At 43.5% G+C, this 27,966-nt stretch overlaps 2 protein-coding genes across 2 annotated transcripts; both read left to right on the forward strand.

The window, feature by feature from the left end:
- Window positions 1-2,611: 2,611 nt before the first annotated feature.
- nyap1 (neuronal tyrosine phosphorylated phosphoinositide-3-kinase adaptor 1) lies at window positions 2,612-14,523 on the forward strand (the record flags this gene model as incomplete). Its single annotated transcript, XM_079171226.1, has 6 exons — window positions 2,612-2,814; window positions 9,631-9,998; window positions 10,079-11,935; window positions 12,052-12,294; window positions 13,392-13,498; window positions 14,092-14,523. Exons 1-6 carry the CDS (start codon window positions 2,627-2,629, stop codon window positions 14,521-14,523), a joined length of 3,195 nt encoding a protein of 1,064 aa, XP_079027352.1. The 5' UTR covers window positions 2,612-2,626.
- A 3,411-nt stretch (window positions 14,524-17,934) lies between these two features.
- On the forward strand, window positions 17,935-27,954 carry atp1b2b (ATPase Na+/K+ transporting subunit beta 2b; the record flags this gene model as incomplete). Its single annotated transcript, XM_079172353.1, has 8 exons — window positions 17,935-18,025; window positions 25,975-26,103; window positions 26,197-26,304; window positions 26,497-26,702; window positions 26,953-27,012; window positions 27,266-27,292; window positions 27,535-27,630; window positions 27,790-27,954. 8 exons carry the CDS (start codon window positions 17,935-17,937, stop codon window positions 27,952-27,954), a joined length of 882 nt encoding a protein of 293 aa, XP_079028479.1.
- Window positions 27,955-27,966: the final 12 nt, after the last annotated feature.

Below are 27,966 nucleotides of genomic sequence, written 5' to 3' on the forward strand. Positions count from 1 at the left end.
AAATATGAGTCGTAAACATCTGTGGACACACAAAACCTTCCTGATTTCTCCCTTACTTACTGTCACATACTAAGTTACAAAGTAGTAGTATAGTTATAGTAGTAGTATAGTTCAGCCTTGAAGGGATGCATTCCCAATCGTCCTAGGACTGGGTGTGCAGACGAAAGATGATGACTTCTATAATAAACAAGGTGTTCTGTACTATCTGCCACTTGAATATTCTTCTATTCAATCAGCTTTGCAAAGGCAAATGTTTCTTATGAATGCTTTTTCTGCAATCAAAAAAAGGAGGAAGTTTGGTGTTCGTAATAGTATTTGGTTTCAAATCACTTTGTTTGTGGATGTCTGCAAAACAAAAGAGGATAAACTCCTCCAAAGTGATTACATGTGTATTTTTAATATATGCTTCGTAGAGATATTACTCCAATATGTTAAGGCCGTCCACCCTGCAGCGTTACGGCCTCGCTCACAGTGAGGTGCAGCAACACTACGGGGCCACTTGCTGAGGTGGAGGCTGGAGGGCAGAGGGTTGCAGCAAAAAACGCTCCAGAAGTGTTAAATTCAGTGGCAGTAGAGACAAAAAGATTTCAGACCGAAGACACCGTTGCACAAAGCAAAACCTGAACGTTTCACTCTGAACTTTGCTCTTTCTTACGCCCAGAGACTTCAAATGTTTTGCATTTTTCCAATTTTCTGTCGATAATGATCTGAATTCTGGGTCATCCGTAACCCACACTCAGCTGCTTAGCATTTGCAATTACCGCTTCACACCCTGTGCGTGCTCGTGTGTTTTGCATGTATGGAGGATTTCAATATGTGTGATCTGTTTGCTTATGTGCATGAATGAGTAGTCTGCAGCGTTGCATGCAGATCCACTTAAATGAATCGTGGCTCCATCTGCCTCCTGGATCTAATGAGAGGAATCCAAGTGACATCTGACCCTACAGATGCTCCTTAAACAACTTGCTAACTGCTCTGAATTTATTTGGAATCTAAAGTGACCTCTGGGATTGGTCACAGACAACCTATATGAGTGCACTGCATGTGGGTCTGTTAGAAAAAACGATGTTTGAAGCCCAGTCTGATTAGACAAACCTGGTTCTTTTAGCTCGGCTAATTGCACACCAACCCACAGCCTGTAATGCGGCAATTGCAGGGTCTGCCCGCTCCGCTGGCAGATCCTCGAAACCCAAATCAAAGCTCCAGTTAACAAAAGCCCAACCTACAGTCGCAGCTTCCTAACCTAATTAACATTGAGTCAGCAAGCATGGCAGCAGCAGCAGCAGCAGTCGGGGTTTTGTTGAGGGCTGTGGGATACAAGAATAGCAGTAGCCACGCTGACACACTGGATGACACACTGGGCCGTGACAAAAGAATCACACACAGCTACTCGGCTCAACATGCCGCCTGCACCAGGTGACGGTGCCTGATGCGCCCACTGTGTTTTTTCTTTTTGTTGTTATAGGGAGAGATGGTTGAGATATTGCTCTTACAGTAAAGATGCTGTGCAGTTGGTGGTGATTGCGGTTTAACTGGTCCTGAATATGTACAGAATTTGAAGAGCATGGAAAGTGTAAATGTCATGTATTTTTCCCTGCCCTTTTCATGCTGCTTGTATCTTTAATCAATTAAGAGCTAATTAAACTGGATTCACTTTCATTGTAACATGTTGGGAACATGTGACATTTGTTTTACGGTATGTAACTGTTTCCTGCTTTGTGAGACAGAAGATCTGGCAACACGAGCCATTCAAATTACAAACCAACAATTTCGAAAAACGCAATATATGAAGCTTAACTTAATGTGTCTCCTATGAAGTGACTGAGCCAGTTTTGTGCACCAACAATGCTGTTCAACTCAAACTCAGGCAAACTGATGCCAGAAGCACCAATGATAATGCTGTTCACCACCAAAAGAAACAGTCATACTCTGTTGCTGTTTATGATGGAAAAACACTGGAAACATGCATCAGCTGACAGCTGTGCTTTTCTTAGCCAATTGAGTTGCGCACTCACATTCTCCAACGTGAAAACACCGTTGGGCCCTCAGATATCTGCCCCACAACAGGCCCGGCTTCTCTTGGTGAGCGTGAGTAGGAAGCTGTGCATGCGCCACATATGACAAACCCCATTACTGTCTGGCTAGCAGACAGGCTTAGCTAGGCCATCCCGGGGCCTGCAGCCAGAGACGCTCTGCAGCTGAGTTACCATGCTTACTCAAATATTCATAACTGGATAATGAAAGTATAAATAGTTTTCATGTGATACACTAGAGGTTCGGGTAAACAAAATTGCAGCCGCAATCATCATGCATCACTGTGTCTCTGCTCTGAAGGCTGCCAGTTGGAGTAATGGGCAGGATTGTTCGCGGTGAGCATGACAAGCTATGACTGCCGAAAAGTTCTGCCAGTAATTTGGGTTTGATTATTTGGGTTTCATCGTGCGTCGCCACATCTCGAAGTAATCCCCGCCAATCTTGTCAGCTTGCAAGTAGGCTGGGAAACTGTGAAACATGTTGTTTTAATGATTAATGAGCTCAAACATTGCTCTTGTTTCTTCTTGTTTAGGGGAATTGGAGGAGGCTGCCTGCGACATACGTCCTGTTCTCCCGAGTCTTCTTCTATACCATGAGCTCTGGCTCTGCCCAGGATGTGGCAGTCGAGCATTTCCTGCGTGACATAGAGAGGCGAAGCAAGCGGCTACACTGCGCTGTGATAGGCTGCGAGGAGGAGCGACCCCGCAGCGACATGAACCTGCTGTATCGTAAGAGCCGTTTGGACTGGAGGCAGAGGGACCAAGAGGGAAGTAAAAAGAGGTGAGAGGATGAGCTCACAGGAGCTTTGCATATATGGGATTACATTAGGGTTTAGTTCAGTCGGGATATAAACCTCTTAGCCAGCATGAATGAGTTTAGTTTCAAAATCTTAATTCCAAGCACAGTTCATGAAGTCACAGGGGTTCGCCCGAAGAGTCTTGGGCAAATTTGCATAGCAGAACTTCATAATGAACTTAATATGTTCTGTAGATGAGATAAACTGTAATGCCATCTGAAATGTCACAGGGCGAACGGGGGCCAAAACTTATGAAAAAGAAAATTAAATAGAGTTGTTGCCTAATTTGTCTTCATTCACATGAGATTATTTTGCCTCCACATACTTTCATCAGAGGTTTTAACCTTCAAGCTTTAGAGAGACCATTTGTCTTCATTCACAGCAATGTGTCATACACAAGTTGGTCATTCCCCCTTTACGCTTTTTTTCTTTAGTTTTCCTCTGAAGCGAGAAGAATTCAAAGATGAAAGTTTGGTTGATGAATCAAAGAAGACAGAAACAGTGTGTAGCTTGCCAAAAACATATATGTCATGTACAAAATCCTGTTCAGTTCAAACAAGCAGTGAATTGGAAAACCTTGCCCGTTGTGATGGAAGAGCAACAATAGGGAGTGTGGTCCTTGAAGCTCAGCCTGCCAACAGCAGTGGAAAGGAAGTAAAAATATTTATTCAAGCACTGTACCGAAGTACTGTTTTTGATGTACTAGTATAGCACTTAAGTATTTCCAATTCATGCCATTGTTTAGTTGTACTGTGACCCCCGACAGAAGTGCTTAGTTTGGGCTCCTTTGTCGTGTTTCAGATGACTACGAGTTGTAAGCAGTTCCGCCAAGAAATGTCTCTCTAAACTTCTCAGATAGTTCAATGTGATCAACTGTTGAAGGCCCCAAAAAGGTCACATTATCCAGTATGTCACAAAAAGTTATGAAGGTTAGAGAGAAAAAGAAATCATATTTCACCCCCTCAAATGTATCTCGTGACCCTCTGGAGCTGGCCTGACACACGGGTTGGGAATCACAGAACTAAACTGCCCCTGACCAACAACCCAACCTCCACCAGCCACAACAGTAAAATGCTACTTAAACACAGACACATTCATTTTAACAATCTAACCCTTTATACTTTAATCTGGTGACAGATCTGTTCTTCAACTTAAAATGGAGATTGTTGTATTGGTAGTTAGAATCTGAATACTACGACATGGCAGCACTGTTTCAGTGGGATTTAACAGTTGTTGTTAAGTAAAGTGCTGTGTGTGTGTGTGTGTGTGTGCGTGCGTGCGTGCGTGCGAGTGTGAGTGTGCGTGTGTGTGTGTGTGTGTGTGTGTTCAGGACTCTAATTTCTCCACCATTACAACACAGTTAGCTGCTGATGCATCAGGTCCAGCTTCTCTCTTCAGACGTCTTCCAGCAGAGATGAAAAGTAATCACAACACAGACTAAGTGCTGGTCTTGTCAATAATATGATGATGATAATAACAAATCATCTTGTGTGATTTTTGTAATTTATTTAAACTGCATTAAACATGCTGAAAGACAGCCAAGCATCAAAACAAATAGATTCAATGAAAATAGAAGACTACAAAAGTGGGCAAACAACAGCATCACACTCTGAACCCCGGTTTGGTCGTAACAGTATTGTTTTAAAAAGAGCCTGTTGGTGAGTGATCTCGTGTTTATGATGTGTGTTTTCGGAGACAGAGTAGAGATGTACCACTAAAATGTGAGTCACCTATAATTCACCAAATTCGCAGAGGAGAGGGGGAACATCAAGGACAACAACTCAGTTCGTTTAGAAGCGCCGTCCACCTCTTTCTGACTCACAGCAGTAATTGGAGGCCCTCGTGTTGGCAGCAAAGATCAACGCCATGGCAGCATCAGGCCAGTGAAGGTGTAGGGCAAGCAAGTAGGACAGTGGAACATGATGAGCGATGAAAGCAGAGCTGAGCTTTTGCCAGAGCAGCAGAGGTGAGAAGCAGGACATGACCAGTGATGATTGCGAACAGGGCAGGGTCAGGGGATGAAACCGCACAGGGATGAGAGGATGGAAACCAAATGGACCGGAGGCAGGACGGGCACCGACTGCAGCGCTGATGGGGGCGAGGGAGGCAGGGGGAGAGGAGGAGAGACACAGGAAAAAGTATGAAGGGCACTGGTCGACAGTTTGAGATCTCAAGGCCCTCAGGAGAGATATCACATTTTATAAAGCAGAGACGGCTGTGGAGAAAGTGAATTGTAAATAGGTGAGTTTCAATATGATTTTTAAAAATAGAGTTTCTTATGCCGCTAATACAGGCCGACAGACTTTTTCCCCTCGTGACAAAGGGCCAGTGTGATGGACTGGTATGGGTGTACCAATGTGTATGCAGATATATGGAGGACTAAAAACAGCCCTGCAAATCCCTTTAAAGCAATTCACTAATTGATATTCAGTTAGACAATTTGACAAAGAGGGATGAATAAGAGACAAATGCAAAGAAATGTTTGTAAATGACAAAGGGATTTATAATGTGAATCAAATTATGGATAGATTATTGTTTTAGGAAACAATGGAATTTGAAAAATAAGTTGGCTGTACAGTTAATTAAAGGTTAATAAATGGAATAATGGAAGATACAGATACAAAAAAAAAGCATGTTTGCATTCACCAGTTTCTTTATTTAGATTTCACTTACGTCGCACACAGAGGTCTTGCTATGGAAACATTTTTGCTTTAAATGAATCATTAATTTAATCTTTTTAAAGTTTCTGGAATTCAGGCTTGAAGTTAAGAGCTCAAATGTATTTGTAGTGAGTGACAGAGTGTCTCTAAGTTTTGTATTATTACTTGTAAGGGGAAAATGCAGATTTGAGAATAAGGACATCACAGACAAAGTGTGTCTTTGGGCCCAGAGTCTATAAAATGTTTCTTGTATGGATGTATGAATTTACTGACGCCTGGTTGGGTACCACTGTCTGAATGTGTCTCACGCTGAGCTCACCTGATGAATATGGGACCATGTGGAATAGATGAAGCTTATTTTGGGGTATTGTTTGATTGAAACAAAGCATCTACAACAGCATCTTTACACTCAAAATCTCTATTTAGATATATATATTTTCAGTTGCATCAACTCATTGACCTGAATCTGAATCACTGTTGAATAACCAACGATTTATTGAGGTAAACAGAGAATCAGTCCAAGATTCATATCCCTGTTACGTCCCTTTTATAGATACATCAAACCCAGAGAAGAGAGGCCTTTTGTTATCCCTGAACATCTTAAGCGCACGGTTCAAAGCAGTTCAGGCCTAAAAAAAAACATGTTCTGAATGATTTCAGCTCATTCAGTTTTGTTATGAGCATAATTTAGTTCAGCTGTCATGGCAACCAAATGTGAATGTATTCCTCATTCTGTCAGCGTGTCCTCATAAACAAAGGAAAACAGTCTTTGTCACATGAGTAAAACACTTGAAAGTCGAAGTCAAAGAAGACTTGTCTTTCAGGCAGACAAAGACAAGTATTTTCTTTTTGCGGACGCTTCAGTAAGTTGTTGTCTGTGTGGTTATTCATCGTGGATAAGCAGTGACGATAAAGATAAATGGGAAACTTATTTTAGTTTGGTTGCTATAGGGGCACCTACTGGGGAGCCTGTGTGTGTGTGTGAGTGTGTGTGTGTCACAGGCTGGCAACTACTACAAGCATACTCTTAGAAGTATCAATAGACTTGTGCTTTATTGTTTTGAGTCATACCAAAAGACACTTTCACTTTTTATGTAATCTTGAGAAATCATATCAGTTGAAACCCACACTAGAGACGGCCCATAACTTAAGGCAATCAATTAAAGTGTCGTGTATTGTGTCAAATATGTCAGTATGGTCCAACAGAATGAGGACAGCTACACACTCAGTGTCAGCTGCTCAACCTTAACCCATCAGAAACTTTAACGAGACACAACTTAACTGCTCTGATTTGCCCTCAAACCAGATTGGATGTTCTCAAAGATGATTTCTTTTTTTTTTTTTTTTTACAGATAATCTCATTCAGCTGTTTAAACATAACCCACTCTTAAACTCTGCCCCAAAAAGGTAAATTAGAAATAGGACGGTGAGCTGCTAGGGGCAGAATGATCTAAACTGGATTTCTTCAGTAGAAGCTTTATTACCACAGTCTTAAAAGCTTTTGGGAATATCTCGCACTCTGAGGAGGAGGAGCAGGTATTCAAGGGTCGGTCCAGAGATAAATCTGCCAAAGGTGTCTTTCAAAAGGCGACAGATCAGCAGCGATGAGCATTGGCATTTTTGCTCTTGGGTGAACTGTAACACTTGTTAGAAATGATTTGGAGATAACTCAGATTCATGCAGACAGATAAATTCCCAATTTGGACATTGGACAAAGCACGACAGAAGGAGAAAAACTCCTTGAAATGTTAATTGTTACTGATTAACCTCTATTTATGATTAAAAAAGCAATCAGATCGTACCAGTAATTAACAAGAGCTACTACACTGTCCTGAATTATCAAGGCTCAATTCATTGTATGGATTTTCAGTGAAACAGTGCACCAGAGCCAAATACACAGTTATTACTGTCAAAAATGCGGAATTAAAGGAATGGTTTAACATTTTAGGAAAACATCATATAAAGCAACCTGGTAAATAATAATAAATCACAGTTATTTAATTCAGCATAATTGCACTAATATATTATTGTTTACAATTTACAGAAACAGTCCGACTTATAGACATGAATTTAGTTGCTATAGGGGCACCTACCTCTTTTTTTTTATTGTTTATATATATATATACTTTTAATATATATTTGTCATCTTTCGCCTACTGGTACATTATGTAACTAACAGCTAAATGTTTAAATTGACTCTTGTTGAGCTTATGTTTATGTTATTTGTCAAACCTCTGATTTAAGTGCCGGTTGATTAGGCACACAAAGAAAGAGAAGCAAATAGAGAAGTGAGAGTGCAGATACGTTTTGTACAGCTGAGGGTTTGGTCTTGGTTTGAAGAGAGCTTCTTCTGCTTTATGAAGAAGAAAAAAACAGAAGGAGCTGCTCAACCTCTGCTCTGGGCTAATTTTGGCCCTGTAGTATCTGTGCCGATTGTGAGGAGTCACAAGTAAATCTCCACAGGCCTTCAAGGGCACAAACATTCTTGTGCAGATGCAAGCACACTTTGTTGCCGCACCACACACACACACACATAAAAACACATATTCAGACACACACGTGCGCTGCCTCACACTGATATTTGATGGGGAAGCAAATAGGAGCCTCTGTGTTCTCGGTGACGAGCAGCCTCAGTTCTGCTTCTGCTGCTTGCAATGTTGACGACAAATTGTAAGCTCCAATTGTCTTCTCCTGTGCTTCGCTGCCTCACAGGGATGGCAACTGATCTAAACGAGAGCACTGCGTGACCCCGTAGTCATGTGTCGCCATTATGTGCTATCATGAATCACTTACACGCAGAATAATTGTGCATTTGAGCTGTTTAATTACACACTCAGGAACACAATTTATCAAAGCCTCAAACGTGTACACACAGATGTGGATCTCCAGATGTGCTCCCTGTGGCTAAGATCTGATCAACACAAACCAGGGATAGGAATCAGCCTGATGTAGCTGTGATTTCTTCCCGCATTGCTGCAGTACATTCTCATGTCTTTATCCTCCTTGTGATGGTATTTCCACCATGTGTGGAGGCTTTTTTTTTTCCTCTCCTGTGACATTTAGTGTAGGTACAGAAGCTTCACAGTGGTCTTGTTAATGAAAGGTATACGTTGCACAGGGAAAAGTAATTCAACCTTGTTTGATTGAAGTTAGCTTAAAGGCCAGGGATTTATCTCGTGTTGCTGTGAGGTGAGGCAGCACAACACCCCTGGAGACACCACACCATTGCAGCACCTATCTCTAATGCAGAGAAAGGGTTATCAGAAGCCATTTTGTAAGGCTTTGGCGAACTCGGCTCACAGTTTTGGCTCAACAACTTGAAGCGCTGACACTGATGCCTGAACTGTGCTTGACTTCAAGCTGTCACCAAATTTAGTTTACAGTTTAAAAATATTTTACCTAATTTGAGGTTATGTGGTGTATTTATGATGCTCTACAAAAAGTTTTTAAATATGTTTTTTTTTTTTTGGAAACTGTAAAAAAGCACAATAATAAAAGAGAATAAGCATCTGGATCCCACAGTGGTAATGGAAAAAAAGGTACATAATACATTTTACATTCAATTAAAGTATTTCACAGTACGCTAAAAGAAAGAATGCAATTCCGCCATTATTTTTATCTGATTTTCCTCTTTGTCAGTTTCATTTATTGTTGCGCAGGAGCTCATATTATTGATGATTTCAAAGACAAACTATCAAAATACATGAAAGTCACAACTGTTCCCATGGAAACAGATTAAATGCTTTTTGCATGAGAGCAGATGTGGGCTGAGGATATAAAGATATAAAGAAAAAGGGAATTCCAGCAGTGCAGTGTACACTTCGAGTACTTTGTTTTTGACAGGGGAATTGATTTCCTAATTGAATGTGTTTGAGGAGGAAGCAGATGTGGAGGAATTCAGATGGAAAGATATGTGAATGTGAAAGATGGAGGAGCCTCCAGGGCTTTCCCTTTGCAGTGAAAGCCCTGCAGGCATTTATTTATTGCAAAGGCAATCTTTGAAGACCAAAGAGAGAGAGAGAGAGAGAGAGAGTGAGGAAAGAGGGAGGTCACTATAAAGGCTGGTACATTAATGTTTTTGCACTTAACTATGATTTCTTCACGCTTCAATATTTTCCCAACCCTGTTTCCAAACTGCAGCTCCAATCAAAACGACCCCTCAGCCACTGTTGGCAAAGTCAGAGACTTGGCTTCTTTCCGCCGGCACTTCCGGATGGGTTTCATGACCATGCCGGCCTCCCAGGACCTGTCCCCTCACTCTTGTGCCTCCGCCATGGCGCCGCGCTCACAGTCCTGCCACGCTGTAGGTGCTGGGGATACAGGTCTGGAAAACGGAGATTACTCTGACACCCAATCCCATCACTGTGGCCGCTGCCCCCCAGCCAAACCCAAACGTCACCCCAACACTCGCCTCAGCGCCTCGTCCACTGACGGCAGAGGATCTTTTGACACGCCGCCATCTCTCGCGTGCTCTCACTCGCAGACCAAACACTCAGAGAAGAAAAATGGTAAGAAGTGTATTTTCAGGTGCATATGCCACAGAAAAAATGATCTCGTATCTTCACATGCGTTTTTATTTCTCCAACAGCCATGAAGAAGTCTGACTCTGGTGAGCTCGGAGGAAAGAAGGTGCCTCCTTTAAAGCCCAAGAGAAGTCCAAGCACCCAGCTTTCCTTTGACCCTCTCCCTCCACGCGTGCCTCCTTCTGCCACATCCTTGCCTTTCCAGGCAGCAGACTCTCAGATTCAGACAGGGGACGGGGATGAGCCGGTCTATATAGAGATGGTGGGCCAAGTGTTCACTAGAGACACCCAGACAGCCACCCCCCATCCTGTCACACCTGTGGCCACCACGCCTGACTCTGACTCAGACCAGAGTGAGGCCATCTATGAGGAGATGAAATACCCGCGGCAAGAGGACAGAGAGTCCCAGAGACACCACCCTACCAAACATGAGAAACTGAAAACCTCTAAACACTTCCATGTCACCCCTTCCTCCTCTAGCAGTGCCTCCTCTCTGCCACGCCCCTCCTCTTCCTCTCCTTCCTACTCCAAATCCAAAGCTACAGTGTCGATCTCCCATTCGTCTCCTCTGCCTTCCTCTGCATCCTCCACCCCTGTCCCCCAGGTCCTCTCCACCAGTCCGCACACTCCACGAGCTCCCACTCCCTACCTGCTGCAAGGGACTAAATCTGAGTCCGAGTCCAACACGAAGATCCCAGCCCCTTTCCCCAATCTTCTACAACACCGGCCCCCGCTGCTTGCATTCCCACAGCCAGCAGCAGCCTCCAGCGGGGTCGGGGTGCAAAACAAGTCTGCGTCTGCTAAAATGGGAACTCAAACATCCAGCGTGACAACTCAAGCCAGCACCTCCTCCTCAACTTGTTCGAATGTTCCCTCGTCGCTGTCGGGCTCCAAGGAGTCGTCAGGGGGAAGTGCATCGCAGCAGGACAAACACAGCAGGGATGCCCAGTTGGGCCCTGCTCCCGGACTGAGAGCCAGGAGCCACTCCACACCTCTGCCGCCCTCCTCCAAATCCACCTCCCCTTTCTCCCATCACCACCACCACCCTCACCATCGCCCCTCGCACTACCACCACTATCGCAAGCCAGAGAGAGGAGACTCTCCCGCTCCACTCAAGAGCAGTTCTCAGAACCAGTCCACAGTCCAGACCCAAACCTCAAGTACAGGCAGGGAGGGCAAGTCTGTTAGCTTCCTCTTGAAGTCTGATAAAGGAGAGAGGGATAAGGACAGGGACAGGGACAGGGACAGGGACAAGGACAGGGACAGGGACAGGGACCGAGACAAAGATAGGGACAGAGACAGGGACCGAGACAGGGACCGAGATAGGGATAGGGATAGGGATAGGGATAGGGGTAGGGACAGGGACAGGGAGAAAGACAGGGACAGAGATAGGGATAAGGACAGGGACAGGGACAGAGAAAGAGAAAGAGAAAGAGAAAGAGACAGGGACAGGGACAGGGACAGGGATCGAGATAGGGACGGAGGGCCCTACTCCTTACAGTTGGATCACGTCCCCTCTACGTCTAAAAGCAGCACCAGCTCAACCCCTACGCCATTATCCTCATCCCAGCGTCCTCATTCACGCCCCCATCTTCGCTCTCACACTCCTCACAGCCTGCCAGCGTACAAGCCTCCCTCCTCGGACAGCCCCTTGCTGTGGACCTACCCCTCCGGTGGCTTCCGGAGACCGCCGGCTTACGAGAGCCTGCGAGGAAGCTCTCACACGCCGTCCCTGCAACAGCCCTCAAGTCTTACTGGTCTTGGTGAGGGGTCAATCAAGAGCAACGGAGGGTCTTCCTCCCTCCATTCTAAAGTTGGCTTCATGCCCTGGGACAGCAGTGCCAGCTTAGCTGCAGATGAGGGATCTTACTGGCCTATGCAGAGGAAATTGTCCTTCAGCCATGGGAGCAGAGAGACAGAGAGTAAGTCAGAAGTCATTTTGAATACAGAATGTTGATCCCTGTGTTGAAAAGAAATCAGGCTTTTGAAGGAATGTTACGTTAAATACCCTTTCGTTCTGTTCCTTCCCATGTCTCAGAGGACGAGGGGCGTGCGTGGAATGGCAGTGCTGATGCCCTACTGAGGATGGATAAGGAGGACCTTGGCATGGGGTCCCGAGGAGGCCACTCTGGCATCCCAGTCCACTTCAGCGGTGCCACCAGCAGGGCGCTCGGTCACAGTGAGTCCCTGGCTGGTGTGGACAGCAGCCCGGGTTTCAGAGCCCTGCCCAGAGTTGGTCTGCCTCTTCCCTGCCAGACTTTCCCTGCCTGTCGCAATGGAGGTTAGTAAACACTTAGTGTTCATAATCTTTTAGTCATAGCCTCGAACCACAACATCCTATTTCGAACGGAATGGCAGCGGATTTACATGGGGATTCTTCTGCTGGCTCTGCTGGGGTGTAGCTCTGAAACTTGGAAGAATCAGAGACTACATCCTCTCCTCTCCTCTGACTGTCACAGAAAGCTAACAGCTCTGCCTCCATTGCATCCTCTTGCACTGAAGTTAGTCTTGAAGCTCTGTCTCTCTTTGTCAGCCTCTTTTCATCTGCACTCAAGGCTTTTCCCTAGAAACAAAGGCTTGCTGCTTACCTTGAGAATCAGTGCAATACTTACCTTGAAGCAGAGCCAATAAAACAATTGTTCCATAAACAGGCCCACATCTCTGCACACATACATTAATGGCCCCATTTTTATGGTGTTTACAATGTACATTGTGACAAAAATGATTGTATTAAACACTTAATAAATAAATGGTGTTTAGTTGCATGAGCTAAGTATATGGACAGACAGAGTGCAATTCATGCCGGTGAAGTAAAGTGATATTACAGGATAATGCAGTCAGAGAGAGACAGAGTGCAAACCCTACCAATGCTGTCTGCAATCACATTTCAGTTTCACTTAATTACTGTATCACTTATATCACTTTAGTGTTACACTTGTTTTTTAACAATGCAAATATTTTGGCAGAAAATTGAATCAGGATCATATTGTGCTTAAGTCTGGATAAACAATAATTGTTGAATAGTGAAAATTACAGATCAGGATCACCACCTAAATTTAATTATGTTTTCCTGTTACAATAAATTGAATGAAAATCTGTTTTCAAGATAATATGAGGTATCCAGCTGACAGTCGAACATTGACAGAGTGATACAGGAACAAATGTCAGTGTAAATGTCCTCCATTGTTCATCAGTAGAAGGTTAGTTTACAATTTTCTGGTAACTTAAAGTATAATGAGCACACAATGTACAAGAGCTATGTCTCAACTCACATGAGTGTAGTTCGACATTCACAGCATGTGTGTTATAATGAAAAGTTTTATCCCTGTGTTCTCATTAGCAGGCACACAGTGTAAATGTGTACATTTCTTTTTACAGAAGTGGGGCGGCTGGGCCGCTCCTCCTCTGCTGCTGGAGTGAGACAGGTGGGTGGAGGAGACGTACAGAGACAGAGCAGCCTACCAGCACGAGAAGCCCTGAATAAGGTTAATATATAGCACCCAGCCGTATAACGTTAGACTCTTATTAACTTCATTCATGGTAGATTTGGGAGTAACATTAATATTGGTCTCATTATTGCTTCCCCTCCTGCTAGAGACAGTGCTTCTGCAGATCTATTTATAGCTGGTAGATATGCCCACTGAGCAGAATAAGGCTCTGGCGTACCTCAAAAGAATAAGAGCTGCAAAGGTATATGACGTAGGCTGATGTGTAATCAGAAAATGAGAGAGAATAGTGGATGAGAGAAAATGCAGTACTATGTTTTGAAGTGATGAGCTGCAGTCTTCCAGCAGCACATTTTGCCCAGATTCTGGCTGCATAGCAAGTGCTGACGCAGTTTGAGTGTACTGCAGCGCCTGTCTTCATGCGGCTGGTTGACCCTCCCTCAGCCTGTAATAGATGAAGCAGCGCTGCATCCTTGTGGCTGTCCAGAAGAACTGCAGTTTTATTCTCCATGTGCTAGGATTGGTTGCACTGCAGACAACACTGCAGTGACAATGCAGGTTTTATAGAAATTGAAGTACTATAATATCAAAAAATACTACATGAATTAATTCATATTTTCTATTGTGTTCAGCTGCATGGTCTGGCCCAGCCTCAAGTGCCCTGCAGTCCCAGCAGTCCCAGTGTGTCTCGGCAGCAGCAGCAGCTTCAGCTCCACCAGCAGCAGCTGCAGTTAAAGCAGCAGCTCCAGCAGCTTCAGCAACAGCACCATCTGCAGTTGCAGTTCCAGCAGCTCGCCCAGCTGGCACAGGGACAGCCTCCTGTCAGCGGGGGCACCACCCCGTCCGCAGCGCAGAGCCAGAGAGACGGTAAGCTGCTGGAAGTCATCGAGCGTAAACGCTGCCTGTGCAAAGAGATCAAGGCCCACAGGCGCCCTGACAAAAGCCTGTGCAAGCAGGACAGCATGCCCATCCTCCCTAGCTGGAGACGGACACCTGAGCCTCGTAAGACTGGCACGCCACCCTGCCAGAGGCCGCAGGCCGTCGTGTGGGACACAGCTATCTGAGGTGGGAAGACAAGGCCTGCGAGTACAGCGCTGAAGAGTGATGAGATAGATGAGTTGAAGATGGCTGAACAATTGATGAGAGAGAAGAGTTCAATGGGTTTAGTAACTGGAACATACAATAACCGCAGATGAGCGAGAGAGTTTTGCTCTTATTGCGTGAGAAACTGATCACAGAACATTGATGAAGGTTATTGGAGACTTTGAACTCATTTGGTAAAAAAATAATAATAATAATAAAACAAAAAAAAAGGCTGTTAAAAGAGGTGAAGAAAGGACGTATTACAATCAGACTAAATTAATCTCTTACCCGGGTGATTTCTACTTGCTCTGTACTATGTCCTTCTCAATGTGTTCTAATTGCCAATGATTTTTTTGCCACAAAACGCCAGTATTGCCACAAAATCAAGATGCCATCGTAATAAGGGGTGGGATGTTTTCTCAAATTGGTGTTGCCAAATTTCCTCCTGACTACTTGAGACATAAAGGGATCATATATTTTCTCCAACACAAAGTTGTGTCCAACTTGCATAGAAACTACTCTGCGGATGAGAAAAGGCGAGACTCCTTGATAAGTTGTTGAAGTGTTTCTTGAAATCGTGAATGCTTATGAGATGTCTTGGTATCAATAGATTGTCATTGTGGATGCAAATAATCATCACTGAGGAGTAAAAGCTACCTACTGTATCTGTTTGCATATTTGTAATGTAAATCTATTTACTTTCTCAACGTTTCTGCAATTTTATAGCAATATGCTCCGGACGCTGGAGCAACATAATTAAAAACTTGTGTCAACTAGCCTAACATACATATCTAAGACTTGAATAAGTCATATTTACTGTGTCATTCTCTGCATGTCACAATAGACATACAGGATTGTAAAAGAATATGTGTAGAGATGATCATGTCAGACTTTTACATACAGCAGATCTTCACTATGATAACACGTGGTTGTATAAAAAGATGAATATATCGCCTGGGGGGTATATCGTTAGAAAAGGTGATGCGAAAGATGGCACATACTGTGTGCAGTCCAGCCAAATATAGATACAGATCAATGGTACAAAACTTCATCACCCATGCTTATCCACAGTTGCACATTAGTGATTGTTCCACCACACAGAAAAACAAGCACTGACACCCATCAACACAGACTGTACAATATGGTGCAACTGATAAGACTGTGAGTATTGATCACCTCAAACAGAATGCTGGAACAATCTGCACAAAACATGGTATACGCTTAGGAGAAATTAAACCCTAATGTACTGTAAATAGATATGTACAACTGTATTGAAAATGTAGCAATTATTTCCATTTTCATACTTGTAATCAATACATATTATGTAGCATATACTGTATAAACATAACTTTGTTCACTTGTTTTTTCTAAAAGAATTAAGTACTTTATCTGCTGCAGCCAGTCCATGCATTACATATAGTTCGACTAATAAACAGTAAGCCCTCTGAAGAAAGGCATGGTCCAACAGTTGTTTATTTAAATTTATGCAAGACTCCCTTTAAGCTGTGTTATTGTTTTATTTATACCCCTTTTTTCTACATTCATTTTTATTTGTGTACAGATTTCAACAGCTCGTTGTCTTGACATTTTGAATACTTTGCTGCTATCTTGAACTACTGGTGTTGTTCATTCAACCACACCGTGTTACCATAAGAAACATTAATATAGTGGTTATTGTTACATATTTTTTTTTTCTTTTCTGAAAGCCACGTGAAATGAAGTTTGTACCTTGAAGAGTGAGCCCTTCTGTAATAGTATTAAGGCACTTGAATGTCTCTTGGTTGTTGTCGTTTTATGATAGTTAGCACCAAGTTGTACAGTACAGTACACCCAGTGAAAAGAAGACCTATCTAAATGTTTGAGAGTCACTGCTTGGCCTTTTGTTTTAATTCCCACCTGCTCGTGTTTGAGGGTCCAGGTTTCAAACAAACACAGGTCAGGTAGAAGGAAATGGGCAAGTGCAATGCATGCAGAGATTCCTTACACTGAAAATGTCCCACGCAATGATACTGACTATTGTGCCCAACTCCAAGTAAATCACCTTACTATGATTCCTTTCACAGACTGATATGGAACCCTAGGTATCATTTCCAAAATAGTTTACAGAAACTGTTGGTTTTGTGTGTCTTCTAAAAACAGTGGCCATTATACGAGTGCCATACTATATTGATATGGTAAGATACGGTGTACCTTGGAACTCACTGTAGTGCTATATTTGCATTGATATTGTCATTAAAAATAAATTTTATATAATGAACTTTACACAACAAACGGGATCTGTGCATGTTTTCATGCCTTGTGTGGTTTTACAGTGGAGACGGTGGGGAGGTGGACATTATGTTCCCACTGCACTTCTGCAGCAAGTGTTGCAACACCCTGCGTGTCCATGTGAAGGCGCTACTTTCACTCTCCGCCGCTGCTGGTGTGGCTCCGAACATAACACCACAGTCACCGCTTCAATATAGCACACACACACAAACGATTGTAATCCATCAGACCTTTAACTACCTTCATAGTTTGAATTTTAAATATTTTATTCACTAGGATTAGTTTGTATTCTTGCTTTAAACTATGTTGAATGGTAACTTACAACTTGTGTTACCTGAAGCTCTAAATCTGCAACCAATGCTAAAAAAACAAACAGACGCATGCAGAAAAAAAATGTGAGTTTTACATGCAAAATATAAAATGAATAAGATAGATAATTAAACACAACAATGGGGACTACGATGTATCACTGGGAACCAGAGACACTTTTAGAGTCCTCAAGGAATATCAGGGGGATATTATGTTGGTTTTTCTTTGGGGGACGTGACGATAAGGGCCTGAGAGCCAATGAAAGGACGCCCATCAGCCAGCCCTTGATTTGCTGCAATGGTTATCTTTCGTGTGTTATAGCCTACGAGGAGGGGAGATGCGGTGCAAACGATTGGCCAAGGCTGGAGGAGGGGGCGGGAGTAGCTCTTGCCGGGGATGGAGAGGGTGGGGGGGTTGAAAGAGGCGGAGGGAGTGCTTTACCGCAGTATCACTAGATTTTTGCACCACTCATCAAAACTCTGCGGCATACAGACAAGAGCTGGGGGGGAGGGCAGAGACTAGGTCTACACTCGAGTGCAGGAGCGCTACCTCTTAACATTACTCTCCATCTTCTCTTATCACATTGTCTAAAGAAGTGTTTGTACTCTCATATCCATTCATTCGTGCGTCTGAGCGCGTCAGTAAATTGGGTTTAATTATCTCGCTTAATCCTATAGCCGCGGTGCTACAGTAGCTCTCTCTCTCTCACCCTCTCTCTCTCTCTCTCTCGGCTGTCTGGCCAATTGTTTCAACCCGGCGCTTACTGCATCAGGGCGCATTTATTAGGGCTTAGGGGTTCAAACTTGTATGACAAAATGTCGAAAGATGGAGAAAAAAGCTCGTGGAAGGAATCTATATGGAACTCGAGGACGAGGGAGTTTCTGGGCAGGACAGCTAGCAGCTGGGGTAAGTACTGTCCAGCTACAGCAATGCAGCAAACACGGCCCCTCCACGGCTCTGTAACAGGTCTCTGTCACAGTCTTTTTTAGCCTTTCCTAAAGCTTCAGGAGAGGACTCCAGAAACGAAAGTGTGTCACTGTAATATTAATTTCACCCTGATAGAAGTTGGTTGATTATTTTCTTTCCAGTGTTCAGGTAATGATTGGAGCTGTTCGCTGTCCACTATATAGTCTGGTGCTGAAATCTGAATGCGGCACCGCTTCTGTGAAAGCCGGTGGAAGGAAAAAAAAAATCCTACTGCCTATTTTCTTTCTTTCTTTATTAATTTATGGCGCTGCTTTCTCTGCGCAATGCGCTCAACATAGGGGTGGAGGCATATGGTCTTATTTCACATTTGAATTAGCCAGATTACTGCAGCGCTGCTGAGGCAGGTTCCACTCTGTTGCAATGTGCATATCATCAACTCCTCTCTTTGAAAGCAACGAGAGAGCTTTAGCTAGCTACGACATGAATTCTGCGGCAGATGAGACTTTTTTTTTTTTTTCCTTGGAGATAAATAGGTTTGTAGGCCTGTAGCTTTATCTAGTGAGTATTCAACATGATGTCATTCATTTTCAGGCTTCTGCCCCCCGAGATTTTAAGGGAGATCCAATCCCAGCCTCCATGTAACACAGGAGAATTGCCACATGCTGTCCTCCTTTCTGCCATACAACCAGCTTGCAACTACTTCAATGATTCATGAAATGATAGGGCGCATATGGCTCTGTTCTAATGACATTGGAGCGCTTTAATCTGGGTAAAGCCGTAGGCCAAAAGCTATTTGTATCACCTCCAACCCGGCCCCTCCCAGTGAGTGTACATCAGTGATCAGTTAATCCTAATCTAATGACTTCATTGGCTGATGGGGGAGGTATCAATTCAGAGGGTAGGATCTAGAAAAGTAAACCACTTTCAAGAATTTTGATTCTTTTTTTAATCTTTACGCTGGGGACATGATCTCAGCGGCACTCAAGTTTTGTGTTGATAATGTTTCATTAATGGACATTTTACCATTAGCGCAAAATTGGGAATCATTGAAAGTAGCTTCCTTTGCCGCAATCCTAGTGCAGTGTTCGAGTTAATCCGGCTCAGTGCGTCCCATGTGCTTTAAGGTCTGGTGGCCTTTTTAAGCTGTGCTCTCTAAGGCTTGTTAATTAGGCTATTTCTGTAGTCAGCCACTACGTACAGGTCTGCTAAACTTGGCATTTCACCGTAGCACTTTCTCATTCTCCGAATGATGCATGCATTGTGCGTACCCTACCCATAAGTCCACTTGTTTGACTGCGTGGCAGTCCATCCATCCATTGTCTTTACCCACTTATGTCAATATGCCCACAGGAAAAAGTGAGAAAAACACCCAAGTCAGGTTGGCAGTCTCTTTTAAAAAGCAAATTTGTTGTTCACATTTATAATTATGCAGTATAATGTACATGCAGAGCCTTAGATCAAAGGCTTCTTTGAGGATGAAACACAGAACACTTGCTTGTGTGTTCTGCTTTGTGTAAAGCGCTGTGATGATATGGAAATAACCTTGATAAAACAGAACAGTCCTGCAATTTTGATGTTGCAGTGCCACCAGCCGACACCAGGCAAACATGTTCAAACAACTACCTCTATTTAAAATAGAACTAATTAAGTGTTCTGCGCCTCACACTTCCAAAAACAACAAAAGGCTCATATTGCAAAACAGGAAAAGAGCCTGAACGGGCCCGATGGGTAACTCAGCCATGATGGTGGTCTCAGTATAAGATTGTAGACCATATACAAGTATATAATGATAATGAATAGATGGTTTAACAATAAAAGGACCGCAGTGCATAGCTATTTATTCTTTCTCCAGGATACTTCATTTTCAGTCCAGAGATCCGTTTGATCACCAATTTACAAAGCAAATGAACAGCGTGTCTTCCTAATTCATTGTGAAAGAAAAGAGACACCTCCTGCTATTATTATTTAATAAAGAACGTGATGCTAAACCCCCACCCTGGCCTTTTGTATGTTGCTTTCAACTGCCATCTGCAAACAAAACCAGGGTGAAAGAGAGATGCTTCACTGTCCGTCATCAGCATGGCCTGAGTGGGCCGACCGTGAACCTAACACCCTCTCTGCCAGGGGGAAAGCCCCCCGGCCCACACGCTTGAAGCCATGTGCACGTTTTCACTTGCAGTCTCCCCTGGGTGGTGTCATATTTGCGGTTTGCACCACTTCCCCTCTGGGTGACAGAGAAAAACACTTTAACATTTTGTTTTGTCACATCTCGTCTCTGATGCCTCTCTCGCTGTAGTGCCTCTGGCGTGGTCCGGGGCCTGCAGGGCTGACTCTTTATATATTTAATGACTCAGCTTGGGTCTTTTGCGTGCAACAGACATCTCGCTCAGCCATTCGATAATTTCACCTCGGATTCCAATGACTCTAGTTGCAATTGGGTGAGAAAAAACACACACGCAAGCTCTAAATCAGGGGTCTCAAACTCGCGGCCCGCGGGCCAAATGCGGCCCGCCGGACGCTAGTTTGAGGCCCCCGCCTTGATATGAAAGTTTAATGTTAGTGCGGCCCGCGCGAGTTTGACATGGATGCTGTATGGTATCATGTACCCAGAAATGACAGCTTAAAGCTGTGTGCACACCGGACACAATTGACACGATTTTGTCTCGCCCATACGCGAGCGAGCCCGCCTGTTTTGCTTTTTCTCTCATCATCCATGACTGAGATCACCACCATCACTGCGCTGTACTGCTCTGAAAGTCCGAAGCTCCGCTGTCATTTCTGGGTACATGATACCCTCTGGAGGCGTCACATTCTCCCTAGTTCTCCCTATAAACGTGCATTTTTTTCACACTGACAGGCTCAGATAGTTACAATAAGTGTCCGACAACATACTAGAAAGGAGAAATGAACGTATGTCTACCTTTAGCTTGAGATCGCTGTTTGTTGTTGTTCTGTTGCTGTGTGGACTAAAGGGGTGTTCACAGCAAAAGCGACAAAAATAATCGCAAAATACTCAAAAATACTCCCATGGTCAGTAAACGGCCGCCGGTAAACTGTGGGTTTTTCCCCCAGTTCTATCCTTCAGTGCTGCTGCTCTGAGCCGGCTGCCTGCCAGCTAGCAGTGGTTCAGTCCTCCGGTCCAGTCCCGCGAAAAAAATAAACAACCTCCGGTCTGCATTGACTTTGTATGTAATCTCGTCGGTTTTCCTCCGGTTCTCTCCCTCCGAAACTCCCGGTCAGGTAAACCGCCAGCGAACTCCGGTCCAGTCCCATTCCCCCGGTCAGGGGAAGTTCACAGGGGATTCACCGGCTCTCTCCCTCCAGAGCCGGCTGCGAAACATAAACTCTCCTGGTCGTTAAACGGTTGTCGGTAAACTCTGTCTTCCATAAACTGCAGCGGGCACAGCAGCCTGCAGGACACCGCACAGGACCTGTGTGCAGTAACGTTATGAGACTCTCCACACTGATTGGCTCTCGCAACAAACAGCGATCTCAAGCTAAAGGTAGACATACGTTCATTTCTCCTTTCTAGTATGTTGTCGGACACTTATTGTAACTATCTGATCCTGTCAGTGTGAAAAAAATGCACGTTTATAGGGAGAACTTATAATATAAATATTAAACGGCCACCACAAACACTTTGTGTTTCCATGGTTTCTGACGTTCAACCAATCACTAACTGTGCCGTGCTCGACGTCATATGCAGGCGCAGGACCCTGAGCCAATCTGGTACCAGCGGAAATTACGTTCTTTGTACGTCAGCTAAACACTAAAACTTAAACTTCAACACAACAGCGATACCTAGTGGAATTATATATTACACAGCCCCAAACATGTCTTTCTCAAAGCCTGCAGTGAAGAGAAAGGTTGGTGATGAGCACAGACAATTTCAGGAAAAGTGGGAAATTCAGTATTTCTTTGTGGAGCACAGGGGCACTCCGACGTGTCTTATTTGCACAGAGAAAGTTGCGGTGCATAAGGAATACAATTTGAAACGTCATTACACAACTAGACATGCTGAGGACTATGCAAAATACCAGGGAGATGAGAGAGCCAACCGAGTTGCCAATCTTAAAACATGTCTACTGAAGCAACAAGATTTTTTTAAGAAAGTAACCAAAGAGAATAACGCAGCAGTCGAAGCTAGCTATGTGGTTAGTGAGATGATTGCTAAAGCAGGAAAGCCATTTACAGAAGGTGAATTTGTCAAAAAGTGCCTGTTACAGGCTGCAAGTATTGTCTGTCCAGAAAAGAAAGGTCAGTTCAGCAACATCAGCCTTTCTGCCAACACCGTGGCAGAGCGCATTTGTGACATGTCAAGTGACATTTATGATCAACTGTGTGAGAAAGCAAAATGTTTCAGTGTATACTCAGTCGCTCTTGATGAGACCACAGACATCACTGACACTGCCCAGCTCGCAATATATGTCCGTGGTGTTGATGACAATTTTGAAGTGACAGAGGAGTTGCTCACAGTAATGCCAATGCATGGCCAGACCACCGCTCAGGAGATATTTCACCAGCTGTGTGATGCCATTGAGAATGCCGGTTTTTCATGGAAGAGATTTGTTGGGATAACAACTGATGGAGCGCCATCAATGACAGGGAGGAAAAATGGACTGGTGGCACTTGTTCAAAAAAAACTGGAAGAGGAGGGTGTGGAGGAAGCCATAGCTCTGCACTGCATTATCCATCAGCAGGCCCTTTGCAGCAAATGCCTGAAATTTGACAACGTGATGTCTGTTGTTGTGCAATGCATCAACCACATCAGATCCAGGGGCTTAAAACACAGAAGGTTCCGTGCTTTTTTAGAAGAAATGGAGTCAGAATATGGGGACGTGCTTTACTTCACCGAGGTACGTTGGCTCAGCAGGGGAAACATGTTGAAGAGATTTTTTGAGTTGAGAGCAGAAGTGAAAGTCTTCATGGAGAAGAATGGGGTGGCTGTTCCTGTGTTAAGTGATCCTATATGGCTCATGGACTTAGCTTTTCTTGTTGATGTCACGCATGAGCTTAATGTACTGAACAAGAGGTTACAAGGCCAGGGGCAACTTGTCAGTGCTGCCTATGACAATGTGAGAGCATTCTCCACAAAACTTATGCTATGGAAAGTTCAGCTATCTCAGACAAACCTTTGCCATTTCCCAGCATGCAAGGCACTTGTGGATGCAGGCACACCATTCAGTGGTGAGAAGTATGCTGATGCCATTTTGAAGCTACAGGAGGAATTTGACCACAGATTTGCAGACTTCAAGACGCACAGAGCCACATTTCAAATTTTTGCGGACCCCTTCTCCTTTGATGTGCAAGATGCCCCTCCTGTGCTTCAAATGGAGCTCATTGACCTGCAGTGCAACTCTGAACTCAAAGCCAAGTTCAGGGAGGTGAGTGGAAGAGCAGACAAGCTTGGGCAATTTTTGAGAGAATTGACTCCCAGCTTCCCTGAGCTTTCCAGAATGTTCAAGCGGACCATGTGCCTTTTTGGGAGCACGTACTTGTGTGAAAAGCTCTTCTCCACCTTGAACTTCAATAAGTCCAAGTACAGGACCAGACTTACTGATGAGCATCTTCAAAGTCTACTGAGGGTCTCAATTGCTTCCTCCCTCAAGCCAAATGTGGCTCGGCTATGCAAGAGGAAGCGCTGCCAGACCTCTAGCCAAAAGTAGGCAAGAGAAGCCATGTTCAGAACAGCTCATGTTGAAAGTTTCATTAATGTTCATGTTAAAGGTTAAATAACTGTTAATACTGTTAATTTGAATCTGAAAAAAAATAATTTCTCTACCCACCAACTATATGTGGTTTCTTAAGTTTTTCTTATTTGCTGTTTTATTATTATTTTATTTATTTATTACTGATTGATTGATTTATTTTCTTTATTCTTTATTTGTTTATTTATTTTTTCATCTTATTTTGTGTAGAAAATTAAAAATTAAGATATTTGAGAACAGTGGAATGTTTTATCAGAGCTTTTCTTGTGGAAAACCGGAACCAAAGCACTGAAAAAGTGTAGGGTATAGCAGAAGCAAAAGCATTGAAGACAGTTTTTTTTTCTTTTTTTTTCTGTTTTTAATAAATGCGTTTTTTTTGTTGAAAACCTGATGCGGCCCAGCCTCACCCAGACCCTAGCTCCAGTGGCCCCCAGGTAAATTGAGTTTGAGACCCCTGCTCTAAATCATCAAGATACCACTCTGTAATTCCCCCCCTAGTGGAGCAGCTTCCCCTTGACATTTTGTTATGGATTCCTGTAAGCCTGGCTGTGTGTGGGGGAGGCAGCTGCAGCGCCTGCCGATAGAGTGAGTGAGCTCCTTGCTGGGGGCCACAACACGGGCCTCAGGTGTTGATGCTCAAAATGAGGGATGTGTCATAGACAAGGCTATTTACGTTGTTCTGCTCTCTGTGTATACGAGAATGTCTGAGGTGGGAGAAAACAGCTGCTTCAAAAGTATTTGATGATTTAAGTAGGAAACATCACATCACAGAGAGGGTTCATCTGACCTCTGTGCATTAAATAAAATGCCGTGTAATCTCCTGACCCTGTGGCCCGGTCTCCAGGGGGTCCTTGTTCTCCCTCCTTCTCTATCCCCCTCTGTCATCGTTCCTCCCCCTCTGTGGACAGGCAAACGCTATGAGTTTCAGAGACCAGCCTTTCAATCTTGGTTTAATGGATGCAAGATTGTGAGGAAAGCAACCATGAACATACTGTTTTCACCAAGTTGACTTCATTTTAGACAACGTTGTGCAGTTACATTTTAAGTATGTGAAGGACGGTTGTTCATGTGTGAGAGAGAAAGAGAGAGGCAGATGGTTTAAGAGTTTAAAGAGGATTAACCGGCCTCCTGTGAACATTATTGGTCCGAAAGTGACCACACAGCAACACTGCAGCAATGTTTAATTAAAATGAACTGATTCCATTATCTGCTCCGATTTAAGATTATTCCTACTTAAAAATGTGCATTAAGGTAATCGGGAAAGTGACTGCACTTACCCAAAGTTGCAGATGTAGCTAATGTAGCCTTCATGCATAAATCAAAAAGCTTTCATTGTAATGCACCGCCAGCAGCACAAACGAGTGTATTGTGCGGCAGAAGTCTGGATACGAAGAGAACATTTTTGAAAATGTCAATGAATAAAACAGAGAATGCTCTATCTGAGAATGCTCTATCTGAGAATGCTCTATCTGAGAATGCTCTATCTGTACATAGCTCATGCCTCTTTCAAGCAACACGAAAACACACGCAATATTACGTTAGTTTAGACCAGCTGTCGTTTTCTACATAATCCCTTTGTTTGATCACATTTGATCAGAAGGGAACGGTGTGTTGCTTGCAGTGCTTCTTTGGTGTTAGTGTGTGGTACAAAATTACAAAATGCTTGTTTGTATGATGCTTAGTGTAATTGTATTCTCAATAAATTATTGTTTCAGTACATTGCCATTTTGTTCTTAGCCAATATATGCCAATGGAATTGAACTGAATTGATTTGATTTTGCAGATACCAATATGTTCAGAAATGAGTGAGTGCATCACAATTTAACATTATATTAAGTGTAAAGGAACCACTTAGGAAATCATACAATGACCAAAAAATATGAGGATACGCAACCATGACATCTTGAATTTAGCAGGGAAGCTATAGCCAAATAGGCTTAGTTAGATATTAATTTAGAATAGGAACACAGGATTTGTGAGACACGTTTATTTCTAACATCAGTATGATATCTGAACAATGTTCATTGAAATAATAAATATTTGCATGATCTATTCCATTTGTATGATTTAGCTTTTCTAAGTAGGCCAACTTATTTCCTCCTGAATAAGATACAAGTTTCAATGTACAGAAGGAGTAATTGAGCTGAATAATTCATCGATGATCATTTCTCACTGATATTGCTCACAGCTGATACAACCCTCTTCCCTCTCTGTCTGCAGGTCTTATTCTTCTCTTCTATTTAGTTTTCTACATCTTCCTTGCCGGCTTGTTTGCACTCACCATGTATGTCATGCTGCAGACCTTGGACGAACACAAACCAACCTGGCAAGACAGGCTCTCCACACCAGGTGCAGTAGCTAATAATACAAATTGTGCGGACACAGGTCACAGCCCGTGGCGCGGTGTCATGAAACCCCTGCTGTCTCTCTTGTCACTCACAGGCATGGTGATTAGACCCAAATCAGATGAGACCTATGAGATTGTCTATAAAGTCGATAAAACTGAGACCTGGGACATGTACGCTCAGGCCCTGGACAGGTTCCTGACACGTAAGTCTGGCTCTCGGCCTCTCGTACAGTGATTTTAAAAAGCTTACTGCTGTGGATTATTCAACAATCTAGAATGAATTTCTTACCTAATAAGAGATAGAGGTAGGAAATTGTCTTGCACCAAGGTTTCAGTTGCGTCATAAGCCCCTGCAAACAAAATAAATATACCCCCCCCCCCCCCCCCCCCTGCAGCCTACAACAACTCCTTCCAGGCTGAGAAAAATAACGAGTGCACCCCAGACCAGTACTTCCTGCAGGAGGACAGCGGCGATGTGAAGAACAACCCGAAGCGCTCCTGTCAGTTCAACCGCACCATTCTGGAGGAATGCTCTGGAATCAATGATCGTCACTATGGATACCAGGAGGGCAAGCCGTGCATCATCATCAAGCTGAATCGGGTATGAAAGAGACAGAGGGAAGGAAGAGGGATGGTGTTGCTAGGAGACATGGAGTGACTGAGATAATGAAACTGCTTGGGAATAAGGAAAAGAGTCAGTATGAAGATAACAGTCCTTGGTTATTGCATTTATTGTTAATTTCTGGCATATTTTTTTATAGCAATTTTAAACATGATTGTCCATTCCTCTGTGTTTAAAATGAGTGCAATGGGAATAGTGCTGGAGATGAGTTGTCTCTCTGTCTCGCCAGGTGATTGGGATGCTGCCAGGAAACAATGGACAGGTTCCGTTCGTCACCTGTGGTGCAAAGGTAATCCCCTTTTGTCTTTCACAATGAAAAGTGTAACGTAACAATTTGGCTTTCAGCCCATTCATAGCTTTTGTGCCTCACTCTCATCTGCCACCTATCACTCGTCTCCATTTCCTTTGACGTCTGTGCTCGTATCGTTTCAACTATCATATCTGTATTGCATGCCACGTTGTCACTTACACCACCTGCATATGCTCCTCTTCTATTTTCTTTTTTTTCCCCCATTGCGCTTCATTCATTTGCTCACTCTCAGAAATACAAAGTTGGCAAAGATCAATGGGTAAGAACAGGACGGAACCTGTGTTTTTAGACTTTAGATTGCGATAAAACATGAATAGTAGCAATGTAGATTTTAGATATATATGTCTACTAAGACCGTGTTTTGCATTAAATAGACTGCTGAAGTAGATAGAGGGCATGTTGGGAAATTAGATTGAGAGAAAGGAGATTTGTGGGGCTCACCTTCTCCTCGTCTACATATATGTAATGGCTGTAACTCATGAAGCTGTTTCATCCCCTCAGAGAGAAGACTCTGACAAAATTGGAGAGATGGTGTACTTCCCTCCAAATGGCACTTTCAACCTTATGTACTACCCTTACTATGGCAAGAAAGCTCAGGTAAGATTTTGTCTGAAATCAAAATATTACTTAAATTTGCAAATATTGCTGCTAATAACCGAGCAGCTATCACGTATCTGTGGACAGTCTATTAAAGACATACCAGACAAAATGCATCACTTCCTGTGTTAACGATGTCCTGGGGACCTGTTTTCGCAGGTGAACTACTCTCAGCCTTTAGTTGCCGTCAAGTTCCTTAACATTACTACCAATCAAGATGTCAACATCGAGTGCAGGATCAACGCCAACAACATTCCCGCTGGAAGTGAGAGAGACAAGTTTGCCGGAAGAGTGTCTTTCAAGCTGAGGATCAACACCAACTAGGTTGACCTTTTT

Source organism: Pholis gunnellus (genome assembly GCF_910591455.1).
Source record: "Pholis gunnellus genome assembly, chromosome: 13".
In the NCBI taxonomy this organism is placed as follows: Eukaryota; Metazoa; Chordata; class Actinopteri; order Perciformes; family Pholidae; genus Pholis; species Pholis gunnellus.